General features: G+C 46.4%; 1 protein-coding gene across 2 annotated transcripts; it reads left to right on the forward strand.

The window, feature by feature from the left end:
- Positions 1 to 980: 980 nt before the first annotated feature.
- OSR2 (odd-skipped related transciption factor 2) lies at positions 981 to 8,565 on the forward strand. 2 transcript variants are annotated; one of them, XM_080646676.1, is made up of 4 exons: positions 981 to 1,360; positions 5,270 to 6,033; positions 7,089 to 7,188; positions 8,052 to 8,565. In XM_080646676.1, the coding sequence occupies exons 2-4, from the start codon at positions 5,378 to 5,380 to the stop codon at positions 8,124 to 8,126; spliced, it is 831 nt and encodes a 276-aa protein (XP_080502802.1). In that variant the 5' UTR covers positions 981 to 1,360; positions 5,270 to 5,377; the 3' UTR covers positions 8,127 to 8,565. The 2 variants fall into 2 exon arrangements, with proteins under 2 accessions (XP_080502802.1, XP_080502801.1); XM_080646675.1 differs by having other exon boundaries at positions 7,970 to 8,561.
- Positions 8,566 to 15,784: the final 7,219 nt, after the last annotated feature.

Genomic DNA, 15,784 nt, shown 5'->3' on the forward strand with positions numbered 1-15,784 from the left:
TCACTCGGTCGCCCCACTTCCCGGGAGTTGAAGTGCGTTCTGCAGTTCCTCTCTCCCGGGACCAAACCTTTAGAAGAACCTGAAAAATGTATCACTACACTTCAAATTCGATTCAGTTTCCTGGCGACTAAACAATGAACTCTACTTTTTTTTTTTTTTTTTTTTTTGGCTGGGAATGAAGATGTACACGTTTTGAGACGCTAAAATAGTATTTTCCTAAATTTTGTAAATGCTTGTTCCTCACCCAATTCCGGACGGATTCTTTATTTACCAATGCGTTGCAGAAGCCCGCCTCTTTAAGTCGCTTACCTGCTTAGGAAACGTACACTGGCTGATGAGAGCTTAAATATGGGAAGACAAGTCTCCTGGGATATTCCACATATGCCTTTCCAGTCATTAAGAAATTAGCCATTGTCACCTCCAAAGCAAACCGTTTAGACAACAGGTGAGAGCAGAAAACACAGAGTCAAAATTGACCCAAGAATATGTACAACACTGTATTTTAAGTTTGGGGAAGGGTGCTATATGCTGAAGAATGCAATCTGGAACTGGTTGGTTTTACCCTACGAAGAAGATGGTTATGCTAAATGTGCTAGGATGTGGACGTGAACTCGGCGGGAGTTCCAAGTAAAACGACAGCACGTCCTTCAGTTCCTCTGTGGGGTCTTCCAGAGGCAGGAGACCCGCTGCTGAGTTTGTAGCACTGTAAGGAAAAGTGGCTCGGAGAAGGAAAGGGGTTGGCGTTGTGTTTGTGTGTCAGTGTTGAACTGAGTCACCTTCGCTTCTAACTGGGAAACCTCCGGCAAACCTGTGCCTTTAAGACTCAGTTGCTATCCAAACACAAGTAAACAGAGTGGACCATTAGCGGGCGCCGGGCGCGGAGGCGGAGCCTGGCAGCTGTGGGCCCCGCGCGGCGGCGGGACGCCCGCCCGAAGGGGAGGCGGGGCCGCTACTAAAGCTCTGGACTCCCGGCCGCGAACAGCCTAGGGAGGGACGCGGGCGGGGACAGAGCTCGGCGCGCTCGCTGCTGGAGGGTGATGGCCCTGCGAGGGGGCAGACTCCGACTCCATCCGGAGTCCGCCAGAGGCTCGCGGAGGCGCTGGGTTCCGGGCGAGCGCTGAGCGCCGGCTCCGAGCACCGCGGGTCTTGACGCACTCCACGCCCACAGACTCCGACCCAGGCGAGGATCCACTCTCGTTTTTTGTGGCTCGTAATGCTCCAGAGAATGTCCGCGGCTGCCGGGACTCCGTGCGCAAAGAGAAGTTTGCCCGGCGTGGACCCACTGACCTTTTCAAGCTGTGCGCCTCACTGCCTGGAGCGGGTCTGAGCGGCGCTGCCCCGGCGGACCTTTCCGCGGGAGGTGAGTGTCCGCTCTGGGAAGGGACTGCAGGCTCCCTGAGAAAGGAAGGGTGCGGGGCATGCAGGGGGCGCTGATTCTCGGCCCGGCGGTCCACAAGTTCAGAAATTGTGAGAAGAGATCATATGGATGCAATCCTGGGCATTGTTTCTCACTTGTCTGATCCCAGGCATGTCATTCCCAGCTAACACCCATGGACACACACTTTTATGTACTGTTTTTAGTTTTGTTTGGCAACATCTAATCGAAGCATTCATCAAGTCTTCTTATAAAAGCTGATCAGCATGCCCTGAGATAAAACCCCGTTGCCCCTGGGTGCCATAGGATCCCCCATCCAGCCGTCCCAGGGCAGCCGCGGCGCAGCGCGGACGGGCCAGGACACACAGTGCCTGTCTAGCTCCCCCGTTTCTAAAGGGAAGTCATAGTTCAGTCCCAGGTAATTCTCCAACCTTGTGCTGGCCTTTTGATTATCCTCCCACCCTCCAATTCTGGAGGAGGGGGCGGAAGGCAAACTCCCCCGGGTCTGAAACGCTTGGATTCTCAAGAAATAGCAGAAGAAGCAGTTGTAGAAAGAAGGAGGGAGAAAAGGGTGTTTGTGGAGGGAGCGCTGGATCTGTCTGCCTACCTGTTAGCAGAGAACAAAAGAGGGCTGGCGTTTCCGGAGCGAAACGCCTCAGACAGCTCGTTTCTCTGCTAAACAAACGGCAATCCTGAGCAGAACCAGAAAATTACTCACGCAGGGGGAGCGAGGGAGCAGAGAGAAACAACCCTGATGCGGAAGGCATCTTAATTTAATTAACTCCTTGGGAAGGCAGAGGCGCTGCACAGGGGCAGGAACTTCGCTGGCGGGTTTTTTTTTTGTTGTTTTTTTTTTTTTTTTTCTCAGTTCACCTGATCCAGTCTGGCCATTTTTATTTTACTTTTTCAAAATGACCTCCTTAGATCCACTTGGACTGCAGCTTCTCTGATTTATGTAAAAATTCCATTGTGGCTTTTGGGCTGAAATTCAGCGAGCCCATCGATCTATCAGTCCGTTCGCTCAGACACCCACGCACAGGTTTTAGCAGATGACCCCTGACTGTATAGTATTGTTAGATAATTCAGTGTAACTACACTATTACCTAAAAGCGAGACTCCTTGTCCAATTACCACGTACCCCTTTCTTTGCCAACGCTTTGAGAGCTTCACTGAACTGAAATTAGTATGTACACATCTCACTTGTTGACAGCCAGTGGGCTAAATTTTACCAAACTTCTGTACATGCCTGGAAATTCCTGTGAAGAAGAGTGATGAAAGAAAACCAGCCCCAGCTCCACTGAAATACTTACGTATTTTCATTGGTTTAAATTTCTTTCCTTGCAAAATTAAAAGTAACCAATGGTCCCCAAGGGCCTGGTGGAGAAATGACAGCAAACGGTAACTGTTACTGCCCGAGACAGAATATGGGAGCTCCATGCTCAACTCCAGGCAAAACGAAAGTACCGCAGATCTCTGTAGATCGACTTAAAATATTGTTTTTGACCTCTATTCCCAGCAACTCGGCGGGAGAGTGGAAATCTGAACTCCCTGATTACTTATGGCAAAAGTGTTAGGTGGATATTTAGCGTTGTTCTGTGTGTAGAAGGCGTTCAGAAGTCACCAATGAGTCTGCTCCTCTGTGAAGACACTATTTGTCCTGCAGATTAAAATGAACACAGACTAGGAAATAGCACTTGTGTACCCCCCTGAAGCTGAATGACAATGGAATCTTTAATTTTTGTGTTATGAACCATTGGGGGGGGGTAGGGAAGGAGGATGGCATTCAACTTCCTGCTGGCAGAATTAACATGTAACCTTTATGGCAGAGTTCACTTCGTGTATTTGGAATCGAAACCACCGTTGTGGTAGTCCTTCCACTGGCAACACACACACACACACACACACACACACACACACAGACCATGGTGGGAGCTGTGCTTTCCTCCTGTATTTATTTCTAAGAAATCTGGGAATACACCCAAATAATAATTTTGGTTTCCTCTCTATCGGGGAGGCTGCTTTTTAACATTAGAGGAAAATACTATTTTGAATCTCTTCTTGGCGCTCATTATGCAAGGAGGAGGAAATAAAGGTGCAATTTATTTTAATGGAAGAGGAAATAATCAGATAGGTTACCAGGGATGTGAGCAGAATCCTTTTTCTAATCTCCCCAGGAGAGGGCCACTGAACAAAAATGAATCGTGATTTGCGGTGGGAAAGTTTATTCCGAAAGGAGGTTTACAGTTTCGGTTGAATGGTCTGACTGAGACCCTCTGACTGTTACACACCTCTCATTAACTCCAGGCCTGAACTCCCAGACCGCATACCACCAGGCAGAAGCGGTTCATTAATAAATCCCTGTCTCTGAGCCTTTCCAAGCAGAGGAGGAGGGAGAGAAGGTGTGGGCCTCGTGGAGGCAGCCAGACTCTGTCTTGCCAGAGCGCTGTGTCATTAGCGCAGCCCCCTACGTCTGCCCTCAGAGCCACTGGCAACACCACACACTAGAGAAGGAATGGGTGGGTGGAGAGGGAAGGCTAAACAAACTCTCCCACCTTTCCGCTGGTTTCAACAGCCAGGCGCAAAGGGTGATGGCTCAGCCGGGCCCGCCCGCTCCTCTCCAGGGACAGCTTGTAGCAATTGAGTCCCACACCTGGAGAGCCGCCCTCGGAGACAAGGTGCGGTTCCGAGGAGCTGGCAGAACCCGGTGCTGTGAAGGGGCTGGCTGTGGGAGACTGTGGGCCCACCCTGAATGCACGCGAGGTGCTTCTGGGAACCTGGATCTGAAAGCAGACCTCCGTGTTGCCATTGGGGGCGCAGGGAGAGCAGAGCGTGCGCTCCCTGCCTGGGCCCAGGCCGCAGACCTCGGCCCCGCGTCCAGGTGGCAGGAGCACCGAGCACACGTCTCCAGGAGGAGAAACAAGCTTCCTCCAGGCCGCCAGGACCTCGCTGTACCCGCCGCTGCGGCTCCCCTGCTGTTCCTTCCCCTTCCCTCCCCAGGGAGCCCTCTCTCCACCCTTTACTCCCGAGGTCTCCTCGGGGTAGGAGCCCCGATACCACGTCGGGAAGCCGCTCGAGCCGCCCTGGAGCTTGGCGCTCCACCCGGGAGAAGGGTTTCAGGCCTCAGGGACGTTCTCCGCCCACCCCCAATCTCTCCCCGGGAGCCGAACCATCTGGAAGGGATCTTGGTGGGGGGTGGGAGTGGAAGGCCCCTGGGAAGGAGGAGGCGATTCCTGGTGGAACCCGGCCCGGAGGTGTCACTTTTCTTTCCTGCGGCCCGTCACCGCTGATGAATGGGACTGAGGCAGAGGAAGGAAAAAGAAAACCTCCGAGGTCAGCGCGGGGCAAATCGGGCCTCTCCGAGTGCTCCAGGGCCCGTGAGCACGAAGCACCCCCAGCTGCGCTCCCGGCACCCGGGCCCTTGGGCCCGGGTAAGTGCGGGGCGCACCAGTAGGAGCCGCCGCGCGTGCGGGGCTGAGCAGATGGGACCCACAGCCCATCCTTCTCGGGTAGCTCTCAGGCGACTGGGGGCTCATCCGGGGCCTGCGTGGTGTTGGCATCGAGGGTTGTCGGGGTTGACTGAGCTTCGCTAGACAGGGTGAGGTGGGCGGGCTGGACCGGGCGCTGCCTCTGCTGGAGCGCCCCTGCCCCCTTTCCTTCTCCCGGACCTGAGTCTCCGGCTCCATCCCTGCAGGAGCCCGGCCTTCCTGTGGGTACCCAGCTCACAGGGGACCTTTCCTGGCCGCCTGACGCCCTGGCCCGGCGCAAGGGCGCGGGAGGAGGGTGGGGAGGAGGACTTAGAAGGAAGGTGTGGTAACTCGCGCCTGCGCCAAAGTTCAGACCGAGCTGGTTTGGATAACAATCACGACTCTGCCTCTCTCTCCCTGTCATTTTTAGGCTGTCTCTGCTGTCGTCTCTCTGGGTTTTCACGGGAGCCCCACACCCACCCGCCTCTGAGTCCTGGAAGAAAGGGGCGGCTCCCTGCGCCCCCCGGAAGCCCGGAAAATGGGGAGCAAGGCCCTGCCGGCGCCCATCCCTCTCCACCCGTCGCTGCAGCTCACCAACTACTCCTTCCTGCAGGCCGTGAACACCTTCCCCGCCGCGGTGGACCACCTGCAGGGCCTGTACGGGCTCAGCGCCGTGCAGACCATGCACATGAACCACTGGACGCTGGGGTACCCCAACGTGCACGAGATCACCCGCTCCACCCTCACCGAGATGGCGGCGGCGCAGGGCCTCATGGACGCGCGCTTCCCCTTCCAGGCTCTGCCCTTCACCACGCACCTCTTCCACCCCAAGCAGGGAGCCATCGCCCACGTCCTCCCAGCCCTGCACAAGGACCGGCCCCGTTTTGACTTTGCCAACTTGGCCGTGGCAGCCACGCAAGAGGACCCCCCTAAGATGGGCGAGCTGACCAAGCTGAGCCCGGGGCTGGGCAGCCCCATCTCGGGCCTCAGCAAATTGACTCCGGACAGAAAGCCCTCCCGAGGGAGGCTGCCCTCTAAAACGAAAAAAGAGTTTATCTGCAAGTTTTGCGGCAGACACTTTACCAAATCCTACAACTTGCTCATCCACGAGAGGACCCACACGGACGAGAGGCCGTACACGTGTGACATCTGTCACAAGGCCTTCCGGAGGCAAGACCACCTGCGGGATCACAGGTGAGATGGAGCAGGAGGTTGGCCGCGGGAGGTGCGGCGAATTCGTTGTAAACGCCAAAGCCTCAGAGACATTCCGAGTGTCCCGGAAAGCCCCTCCGAACTAGAATGTATCCCCAAAGGCCACAGCAACCCACCAGTAGTTACCTTGTTTCCTCACCGGCCATTGCTGCGTTCTAGTTCGGGATGCATGCGGGGGGTCCTTTTTTCCTGCGTTGGCAGCTAAAACCTGGTGGGTTGGTTTTGGTGCTGTGATTGGTTTCTCAATTTCCTCCAGGTCGCCCTTGGGGTGGAGGGCAGGTAAAGCCTAGGGACCCCAAATCCCCCAATGGCAGCCTGGAGACAATTTCTGGATATCTCCTCGGGCCACCCCCAACTGGGTTCCCTCCCTTCCCTACCCCCAGCCCCCACCCCAGCGTGCTCTCCAGAGCCTAACGCCAGGACCTTCCTTTTAAATTTATTTGCGGATCACTGAATTTAGACACAGTTACACCCCCCTCCCCCGACCCCGCCCCTAGGACCTTAAACTCTGCATTAACCAACGGCAATTGAAGAAATGCTATCAACGTAAATGTTTTCATCCGGTACAAACTTCCCAGGAGTGGGGTGGGGTATCTCTCTTGGGACTCCACTAGCTGTTGGTTACCCAAGGTGGGACTTGAGTACGGATCCTCCGTGGCTGGTAGGGGATTCGCTCAAGTCAGTCCCCCTCCTCCCCCCCCCCCCCCTTACATCTCGATTTGGCCCGTTTAAATCCCTGGCGAAATCGTAGAGGCCAAGAAGGACTTACTCGGCAGGATTTCGAGCTCCAGAATACGCCAGAGAGGGCGATCAAGTGTAGATAAACCGACGTCCAGTGCATGTTTGGAAGAGTCTTGTTAGTTGAGGTTAACCATAAACAGAATTACACAGCGGGGGAAACAATACAACCTGAAAGCATACATAAGGGGAATCCTGTTTCTTTTGCCCTTTCATGACGTCGAGTTCAGTCATTGTTAAAAGAATCTCCTCACGGTGGTGGGAAAGCCATTTCAATGAAACCTTATATTGATTTTCAGGTATATTCATTCCAAAGAAAAGCCCTTCAAGTGTCAGGAGTGTGGGAAAGGATTTTGTCAGTCTAGAACTCTAGCCGTTCACAAAACTTTACACATGCAGGTAAGTTTATTTTCTTGTTAAAAAAAACAAACACACACAAAAACAGTGTCTGGTTCCGTTTTATCATGTTTGCTCGGCCAAAGGTGTTCCGTGGCAGAGTCTTCCTCTTAAAAGACTCTATTTAGATTATTTTTCTAGATGGGAAAAGCAATACCCCGGGTTTTTTTTTTTAATACCTAAGATTAACCCTATTTAACATAAAAGAGTGTTATATTTTCTTAAAGAACAGGCCACTCTCTTTATTCTACATCCTAATTTTAGAATTATTATTTTTTTTTCATCCGATCTGCCCTGCATGTAAGGCTTTCGTGTTTGGGAGGAAATAAAGGTAATTTTGATAATGGAGGCATGGTGAAATCCCATATGCTCTCTCTTTCCCAGGGGCCTCATAATTTGTAGTGTTCAGAACATTGAGGAATAGTTTAATTTTCCAGCAAAGAGGAGACTTATTACCCGGGAGAATGTCGTTCCTTAAGAGAGGATTAGAGTTTTTCCTTCCCCCTCTTCCTGCCTGTGACACGGTGATGAAATGTAAAGAGCTGGGAACCACAAAGCCCACCGCGGTGGCCAGCGCTGATACCAGTGCGATCGGCCCCGGTGTGTGCCTGCGCGTGTGTGTTAGTGATTGGAGGATTAGGAGCAGAGATTTGTTCCTGCAAGTGCCTCTCTTTTGTTGCCGTGTGTGCGTGTGTTAAGTGATACCAATAAGACAACGATTGAGAAGGGTGCGGTGGTGGTGGTGCGAAGGATTAATCCCTTTGCTTGCTTCACATCTGAACAGGAATCTCCACACAAATGTCCCACATGTGGAAGAACCTTTAATCAGAGAAGTAATCTGAAAACTCACCTTCTCACCCATACAGACATCAAGCCCTACAGCTGCGAGCAGTGCGGCAAAGTGTTCAGGCGAAACTGTGATCTGCGGCGGCACAGCCTGACTCACACCCCGCGGCAGGACTTCTAGAGAAGCCCAGGATCTGTCCCCCGTGGCCCCCCCCCGCCCCCCCGCTCCTCTCCCCAGACACCCCTCCACACCTCCCACCAGGGGATTCCACCCCCAACCCTTCACTGACCCCAGCTCTGCCCTTGCTGCAGCCGCACCTGCAGCTCCAGGGAGTTAACTCAGCTTCTGGGGGACTGAGAACTGTAGACAGCCACACACGTACATCCCTTCACACAGAGCATATGCGAGTTCCTTGTAGATATGCACGGCTCATTTTAGAGCTCTGTACATAATGTCGTGGGTCTTGGTGTTGTTGTTTTGTTTGTTTTTGTATCTTGTTGGATGCACCTGGATATGGAAAATGGAAGCCAAATTTATCTTTAAAGACTGTATTTTCAAAATAAAACTTTTTCTTGTTTGTTTCAACTCTCCTGCAAAGCGTCTTGCTCTGTAGCCTCTGTTTTTTCCTCTGTGCTCACTCTGCAAGAGTGGGCTGCCTCTAAAACAGCCAGTGCTGAAGGGTATGCTTCCCCCCCCCCCCCCCCCAGGCTTTAAAAACACGGCCTGCACTTCTCTTACTGGAACGTCAGCTCTTCCCGTTTCGTACTGTGGCCAACGAGTTGGGCAACGGTGCTGTCCTTTTGTTTTTCAAAGGTATTAAAATGGACGCCCTGGAGGTTGTAGTCCCCTTTGTTTATTCAAATTCCTTGTGTATTATTCCTTCAGATAAAAGCAACATAATTATTATTAATAAGCTGCGAGTCCAATGACTGCCCTCCTTAAAAGCACAAGGTGGGAAGAAGCATAAGAAAAAAAGAAGAAAAAGAGAACTCCCCATTTCATTTCTTTCAAGTCCTTGACCTCGAGTCAAAGTTTATGATGGGCAACTTCTCTTGCCATTAGACTTTGAACACTGTGATTTAGCACCATAGACAGACTTTACCCTGCCTGCAGGGAGGAGGTCTAAGACCTACAGAGCACTGGGGGAGGACAACCTTCAGAAGATGGAGGACAAGGGGAGAAAAAGAGAGGCCACTTAGCTGTGTTTGCACACGATGTTTCTTTCCAAGGGTGGGGAACGCTTCTTCCAGAAGTTTCGGATTTCTCTGCAAAGCAAACGGAGTTAGGTCACCAGCAGGGTTTCTGCCTCTGGTTGGCCTTTTGTCCCTGGGAAAGTGCCAGGAGTACAGGTGACTCTGTGTATAGAACTCATGGCAAATGTGTAATCACCTTCTGAGGCATTGCAACTTTTCCCAAATGGCTTCTGGGGAATATGACACTAACATAATGACAACCCTGTGTAGGTTTTGGGTGGAGGACTTTGGGTGCAGGTAAACAGAGGTACTCTGCCGAGTCTGGAAGGAAATTCATTGAACTTAAAGGGGGAACATCAGAGGAACCTGTAACCCAGTGGCCCAGTAGGGCCTCACAAACTTTAATACTGAACAGCAGCGTGGATTAGGTATTTTCAGAGGTTTTTTTTTCCACATTTGTACATTGGTGTGGAATGGCATGTTTTATGTTCAGGGTGACACCAGGCAACAGGTCCTATGTTTGTACCTTACAGTCCTCCAGAAGGGTAGGTAGGGATTTGAGGACTAGATTCAACAATTCTCACCAGTGCCTTGTTCAACAGGACTTACAAGGAGTTTTCAAAATCGTCCTGACTCGCTGCTTACTCTCTTCTCCGGGGAGCTAGCTGGAAGTCACTTCTGCTTCTCCTGAGAGATAACTCTTTTTAACAGAGTGTCCACTCACCAGCCCGTGTGTCTACTACTCGCACAAATGCGTTTTCCAGCATGGGACGGGCCTACACAGGCTTCACTGAGGAGAGAGGACAAGGATGGGTGCATGAGTGTGGTATTTAGAGGAATGAAACTGTTTGTTTCCTTCTGTTTGTATAGAATTAACTCAGTGACCTCCCTGGCCCCACTCTCTCAGGATCCTGCCCACCTTGGCACAGAAGATTCGAATACTTTTGGGCAGGGTTACACATTGACTGTCCCTCAAGCTTTCCTAATCCCACAGGCTTTTTCCATGTGGTCAGTTTCACTGCCCCACCCACCTCCACTGACTACAAGCTTCAGCAGTTCCATTGCACAGGCTCCAATCAAATTATGAAAGAATGACTCTTGCTCACTATCAAGCTCAGGCGTAGTCTTGAAGTCCCCGCCACAGGGATCTGGAGATAGGTATAACCAGAAAACTATTCCTCTTCGTTTGCTTTAGTTGAAAAAAATGGGAATCGGAAGTGAATGAGGAAAATCAGAGAAGAAAGTGGAGAAAGCAGTTCCCCTTTCGATATATACATTATTTCACAATTTAAGGCTAATTTATTTACAACTTATTTATGCAGTCATTAATTTAACAAATGCTTATTACGTGCTTTTCATTTGCCAAGCCCTGTGCTTGGTTCCAATGATTTTCATGATCAGTGTCTGCCTTTGTCCATATCCGGTGGCACATTTTAGAATAATTTAAAAATCTGTAACAGGACTTAGTTTTATAACTACCCTCAATCTACACTCGTCAGGATCTCAGGTGAACTTTAGCACAGTGGGTTCCTCTTCAAATTCCGCGTGTTGTTTCTTCTTTAGAATTTCCAAGTGTGCAGGAAGTGAATCTTACATGAGACAAACTTATGAGACATCATAGAGAAAATGATACATCGTATCTTATGAAATGGGTCTGCTGCGCTTTTTTTCTTTTTTTTTTGGTGGTTTTTGGGTGTTTTTCGGTGAGGTTTTTTTTTTTGCATAGAGAAGAGTCATTCTTTGAGTTTTAAGCTTAGCCTGTGTTTTCCTTACAACCTCTATCATAGTCAACTCATGAATCAATGCTCCTAGCCAGAAACTAGAGTGAGAAATATCACAAGTCACAAGCACATTGCTGAAGAACTTTATGAGCACTGTACTGAGCTATGACTTTAATCTCATTTTACAATCTATGTGCTGGGGGGGGGGGGGTAAAAATAATTTCTAAATATGAATTACATTGTAAAATAATGGTTAATATAAAGTTACGAATGTGTGTTACGTCCACTTACTGGAGCTAATATTTACCTAGAGGTCATTGTAGCCCAGTGCTTTATAATTGTAGTCATTAAGATTACTGTGTTGCCCAGGCACACCCTCTTTTACATTGGGAGGCCTTTCCAAAATTTGACTCTAGGACAACTAAATATTTAAAAAGTAAACAAATCTCAAATCTCAAATTATAAGTAGGCCCAAATACAACTCGTGATGAAATCAGAGGCAGTTAATGCGAGTTTCTTCTGCTGTTCCTTTGTCAGACGTTAGCACAGGCATTTAGACATCTTCCCTTAAATCATGTTCAGTCAAGTACCCTTGCCCCAAATTTGATTCTGGAAGGGGTCAGTCTACCCTGGAAGACACTTGGGAAACATTTAGTTCTTTAATATCGTCAACACGATAGACCAGATGCATTTGGATTAAACACAGTGTAGAAACTACAGCAAATTTTAATATGGCAAGGTATTACCATGGCACGATGGTTGCCTTTCTCATTACCAAAGTAGCTTTATTATTATTATAATAAAGAAATTTTAAAAATAAAGCCTTGTGAAAAAATCTGAAGCCTTGCAAGATATTGCAAACAGGAATGGCTTTGTATTTTGGAGGATTATTTGTGTTCATCTCTATTTGTGTGTTATATTGAGACTGTATTTCCCAATTTTCCCTTCTGAAATGTAACTTGCCACTGATAACCACCTCTGCTGACAGCAATGAGCAATAAAGGGAGTGGAGATTCAGAATGATTCAGCTTTGATGACCTGAGATATTTCATGTTTATTCCTGTTTCCTTTCTTTATTGCTTATTGGTCCTGCCCTTCCCCCCCCCCACCCCCCTTCACTACCTAACATAAATTACATGATTATCTAAGCAAGTAACTTTTTTCTTGAAAATATTCAAGGCAAAAACAGATAGTGAAAAACTGTAATACAAATATACTACAAGAGGAAATTTTTAAGGCAAATTATAATGCTATCTCTTTTAGGATGCTTTCTACTGCAAGAAACAGAAAAACTGACTAAAAGTGGCTTAAACAATAGGGAATTTATTTTCTTCCATAAAGAGAAGTCTCAAGGTAGGGTTCAGGGATGTGTAATTAATTGGAGTGACAAGATCACCCCAAGCCCAGTTCTTCTTACTTTTCTCTTCTGTATCTTTTATGCGTAATTGCTCCCTTCACGGACACAAGATGGCTGCAAAAGCTCCAATCATCAGCTCTAGTACTTCATTCTCACACACATTCTGTAGGCAGGAAAAGGGGTTATCTCTTTCTTGTAGCACTTCTTGAGAACTAAGAATCCCCTCCATAAATCCAGCCTGTCTACTTGCCCTCACCTATTATTGGCCAGAATTAATTCACTTGCTTCTTCCTCAGCCAATCACTGACATGGAATTATACCATGATTGACTAAGACTAAAATTCACTTTTTATGCCTGGAAATGGAGGCAGTCTTCCCAGGAGCCTTCGACTGCCTAAAAACACCTGAGTTCTGCAAGCAAGGAAGAAAGGAGAACTGATTGTTATTAATATTAAGCAGATGTTGAAAAAGAGGATTCCATTAATAACCTTATGTTAGGAGATGCTTATATTACTACTAGAAGACCAGTGCATGAAATTTGTGTACAGGTAGGGTCCCCAGGCCTGGCTGGCGATCAGGGCCAGTCAGGTTCCCCGCCTCCCTGCCTCCCTGCCTCCCAGTTCCTCCTTCCCTCGCTCCCTCAGTGTCCCACCACCGCAGCTGGTCGCCCTCTATGTTCTGCACCGCCCCCTGGTGGTCAGCGCACATCATAGCGAGTAATCCAACTCCTGTTCTCCTGGTCGAACTCCTAAGGGGACACTTTGCATATTAGCCTTTTATATATATAGGTAAAAGAAGGATACTCAATGGCATATACAATATTATCCAAACTAATTAAACAAATAAAACCTCTAAACAAAAAAACTAAGCGTAAACAAAGACTAGCAGAAAATATACCAAAATATTAATAGCAGCTATTCATGAGTAACAAAAAATTTCTTCTCCTTTTCTTATTTTCAACTCTTTCACAATGACCATGTGTTACTTTTACAAAGGAAAAAATAAAAAAACACACATTATTTTTAAAAACCTTAATTTCCTCAATATTTTTGGTTTTTCAACTTGCTTTATTGCCTCTGACCAGTCTTGTCTCTTTTCATGCACACCCACACATACTTCTTCTAAACCATCCCTTTACTTTAGTTACACCTTACTTTCTAGTTTCCTTTTCTTTCTTCCTTGATTTCTATTCAAATCTCCTTTTCCTATCTTTTCTCTTCTCTAGGTTTCTGTGTCCTGATTCTTTTCAATAAGTCTAGCTCATGTTTCTCCAGGTAAGATCATTAGAATTATCCAGGGTACTTATTTCTGAGTCCTCCCTAATCCAGTGGCTGAATGGGATTTCTGGTGATAAAGACTCAGAACTCTGTGTTTTAAACAAACACTTCAGGTAGTTCTTATGTGTATTAGAGACTGAGAACTTTTGCATTAGCCTTTGACACCATCATTCCCTTTATCTTATCCATCAGTCATTTACTGTGTGCCTACCATAATAAACATAAAACAAATCTCAACCTACTTTTCTTTACTTATTTACTCACTGTCCTTGAAGCTGTCAAATCTTCTTCTGCCTTGGTTCTCACTACTCTTTCCTGTTCCTCTCCATCTACTTTTTTTTTTTTTTTTTATCGTTGTTGTCCTCAAATTCCATTTTTCCTTTTCACAATAATAAACATCTTTGGCTTTGATATTTTTTGTTTTATTTGTTATCTTAGTCCACTCAATAATTTAAAGAGGCAGACAAAGAAAGAGAATGTAATAATTGATTAATATGAAAAAATCACAGAGAGGTAAAAATAATTTTCTTTTCAATTTATAAATGGAAATATCACCAAATGACTGTTACTTCAGCTTCTACATGAAGAACATTAATTCGCTATGAGTAATGCTTTATGTATTGAGGTGTAGGTGCATGCTTATTTTAAGATCAGAGCTAAGTGACATTTTTTTAAAAAATATATATTTTATTGATTTTTTACAGAGAGGAAGGAAGAGGGATAGAGAGTTAGAAACATCGATGAGAGAGAAACATCAATCAGCTGCCTCTTGCACACCTCCTACTGGGGATGTGCCCGCAACCAAGTTACGTGCCCTTGACCGGAATCGAACCTGGGACCTTTCAGTCCACAGGCTGATGCTCTATCCACTGAGCCAAACCGGTTTTGGCAGTGACATTTTTTATTATTATTTATATTATTATTGCACAAGCATTTCAGAGCAGGAGGCCATCTTGTGATGGAAAGAGCCATGGACAAGAAGTCAGAAGGTGAACTTAATTTTATTTAAGTTCTAGAATTGTTTACAAATAAGACAGTTAACCTCTCTGGAACTCAGTTTTTCATCTGTAAAATGAGAATTTGCATTACGTAATAAGTAAGGTCTTCTCTAGCTTGTAAGATTTGTGGTTCTCATTGAGGTAACTATTGTTGATAAAGGCTAGAAAAATACCAAGAAATCATATCACCTTCCTCCCATAAAGAATTTTAACTCAGTAAAAATAAAGGTGGGTTTACAAATTAATCCCTATTTGCATACTGTCATATCATGTTTTCCTGAAACTGTTGATATTTTAGATTCTATTTAGAAGAATATTGATTGAAAGTTATGTTTTTAAACTGAAAAGTAAATGTATTTCCTTATTATTTTTCAGATGATAACCATCATGCTGATTGTAAAAAATTCAAATAATATAAAACTGTATAAAGTGCAAGTCTTTTATTTTTCCCTTGCCCACTAATGATCCTCATAATTTTATTTCCCAGAGGTAGCCACTCTTAATATTTTGGGTATATCTTTCTAAACATTTTTCTGGGAATATGCAAATGTAAGTGTACACTTAGAAACATACACACACAAATAGGATCATACTCTAATACTCCTTTGCATCTTGCTTCCCCCCTCCTTAACAATAAAACAATATAAATTGGGTCTATTGATACCCAATTTATCTTCCCCGGAGGTAATGGGGGAAAAAAAACGAAGAAATTTTAAGTTTGAGGATTCATTATTAGAATTAAACATGAAGAAAAAAATACATACATTGTAATTAATAGTAACATTGCAGTAACTAATAAATGAATTTTAATGAAATAAAAATACTTGCAAAAGGTAAAATTTGGGCAATTATCAAGTTGTCCTATTCATGTAATATTTTATTTTCTTGATCCACTCTTTTGTTTTAAAACAGTTTATAAATTTGAAAGGAAAAATAAATTTCAATTTTAAAGATATTAAAAAGAATGAAACATGAAGAAATTAAAAAGTCATTCTGAAATGATGTACAAAATGCCATTTCTTTAACTGACAACCTTTAGTTCCCTACCTTCATGATGGCAGCTCAGAAAGTGCCTGAGGGTTCTGAGGATTCTTCAAGGTGTGTCCTATTATGGTTCACATCAGTGCACATGATATACCTCCCTGGCAAGGACTGAAAGATACAGTTCTTAAATCCCCTGGTGACCCATTATCCATGGATCATTGACAAGCTAGAATGTGAGCTCCTGTCTTTTTACCAAGGTAAACTTCCCAGTGAAACTGTAGT

Source organism: Plecotus auritus (assembly GCF_963455305.1).
Source record: "Plecotus auritus genome assembly, chromosome: 11".
Lineage (NCBI taxonomy): Eukaryota > Metazoa > Chordata > Mammalia > Chiroptera > Vespertilionidae > Plecotus > Plecotus auritus.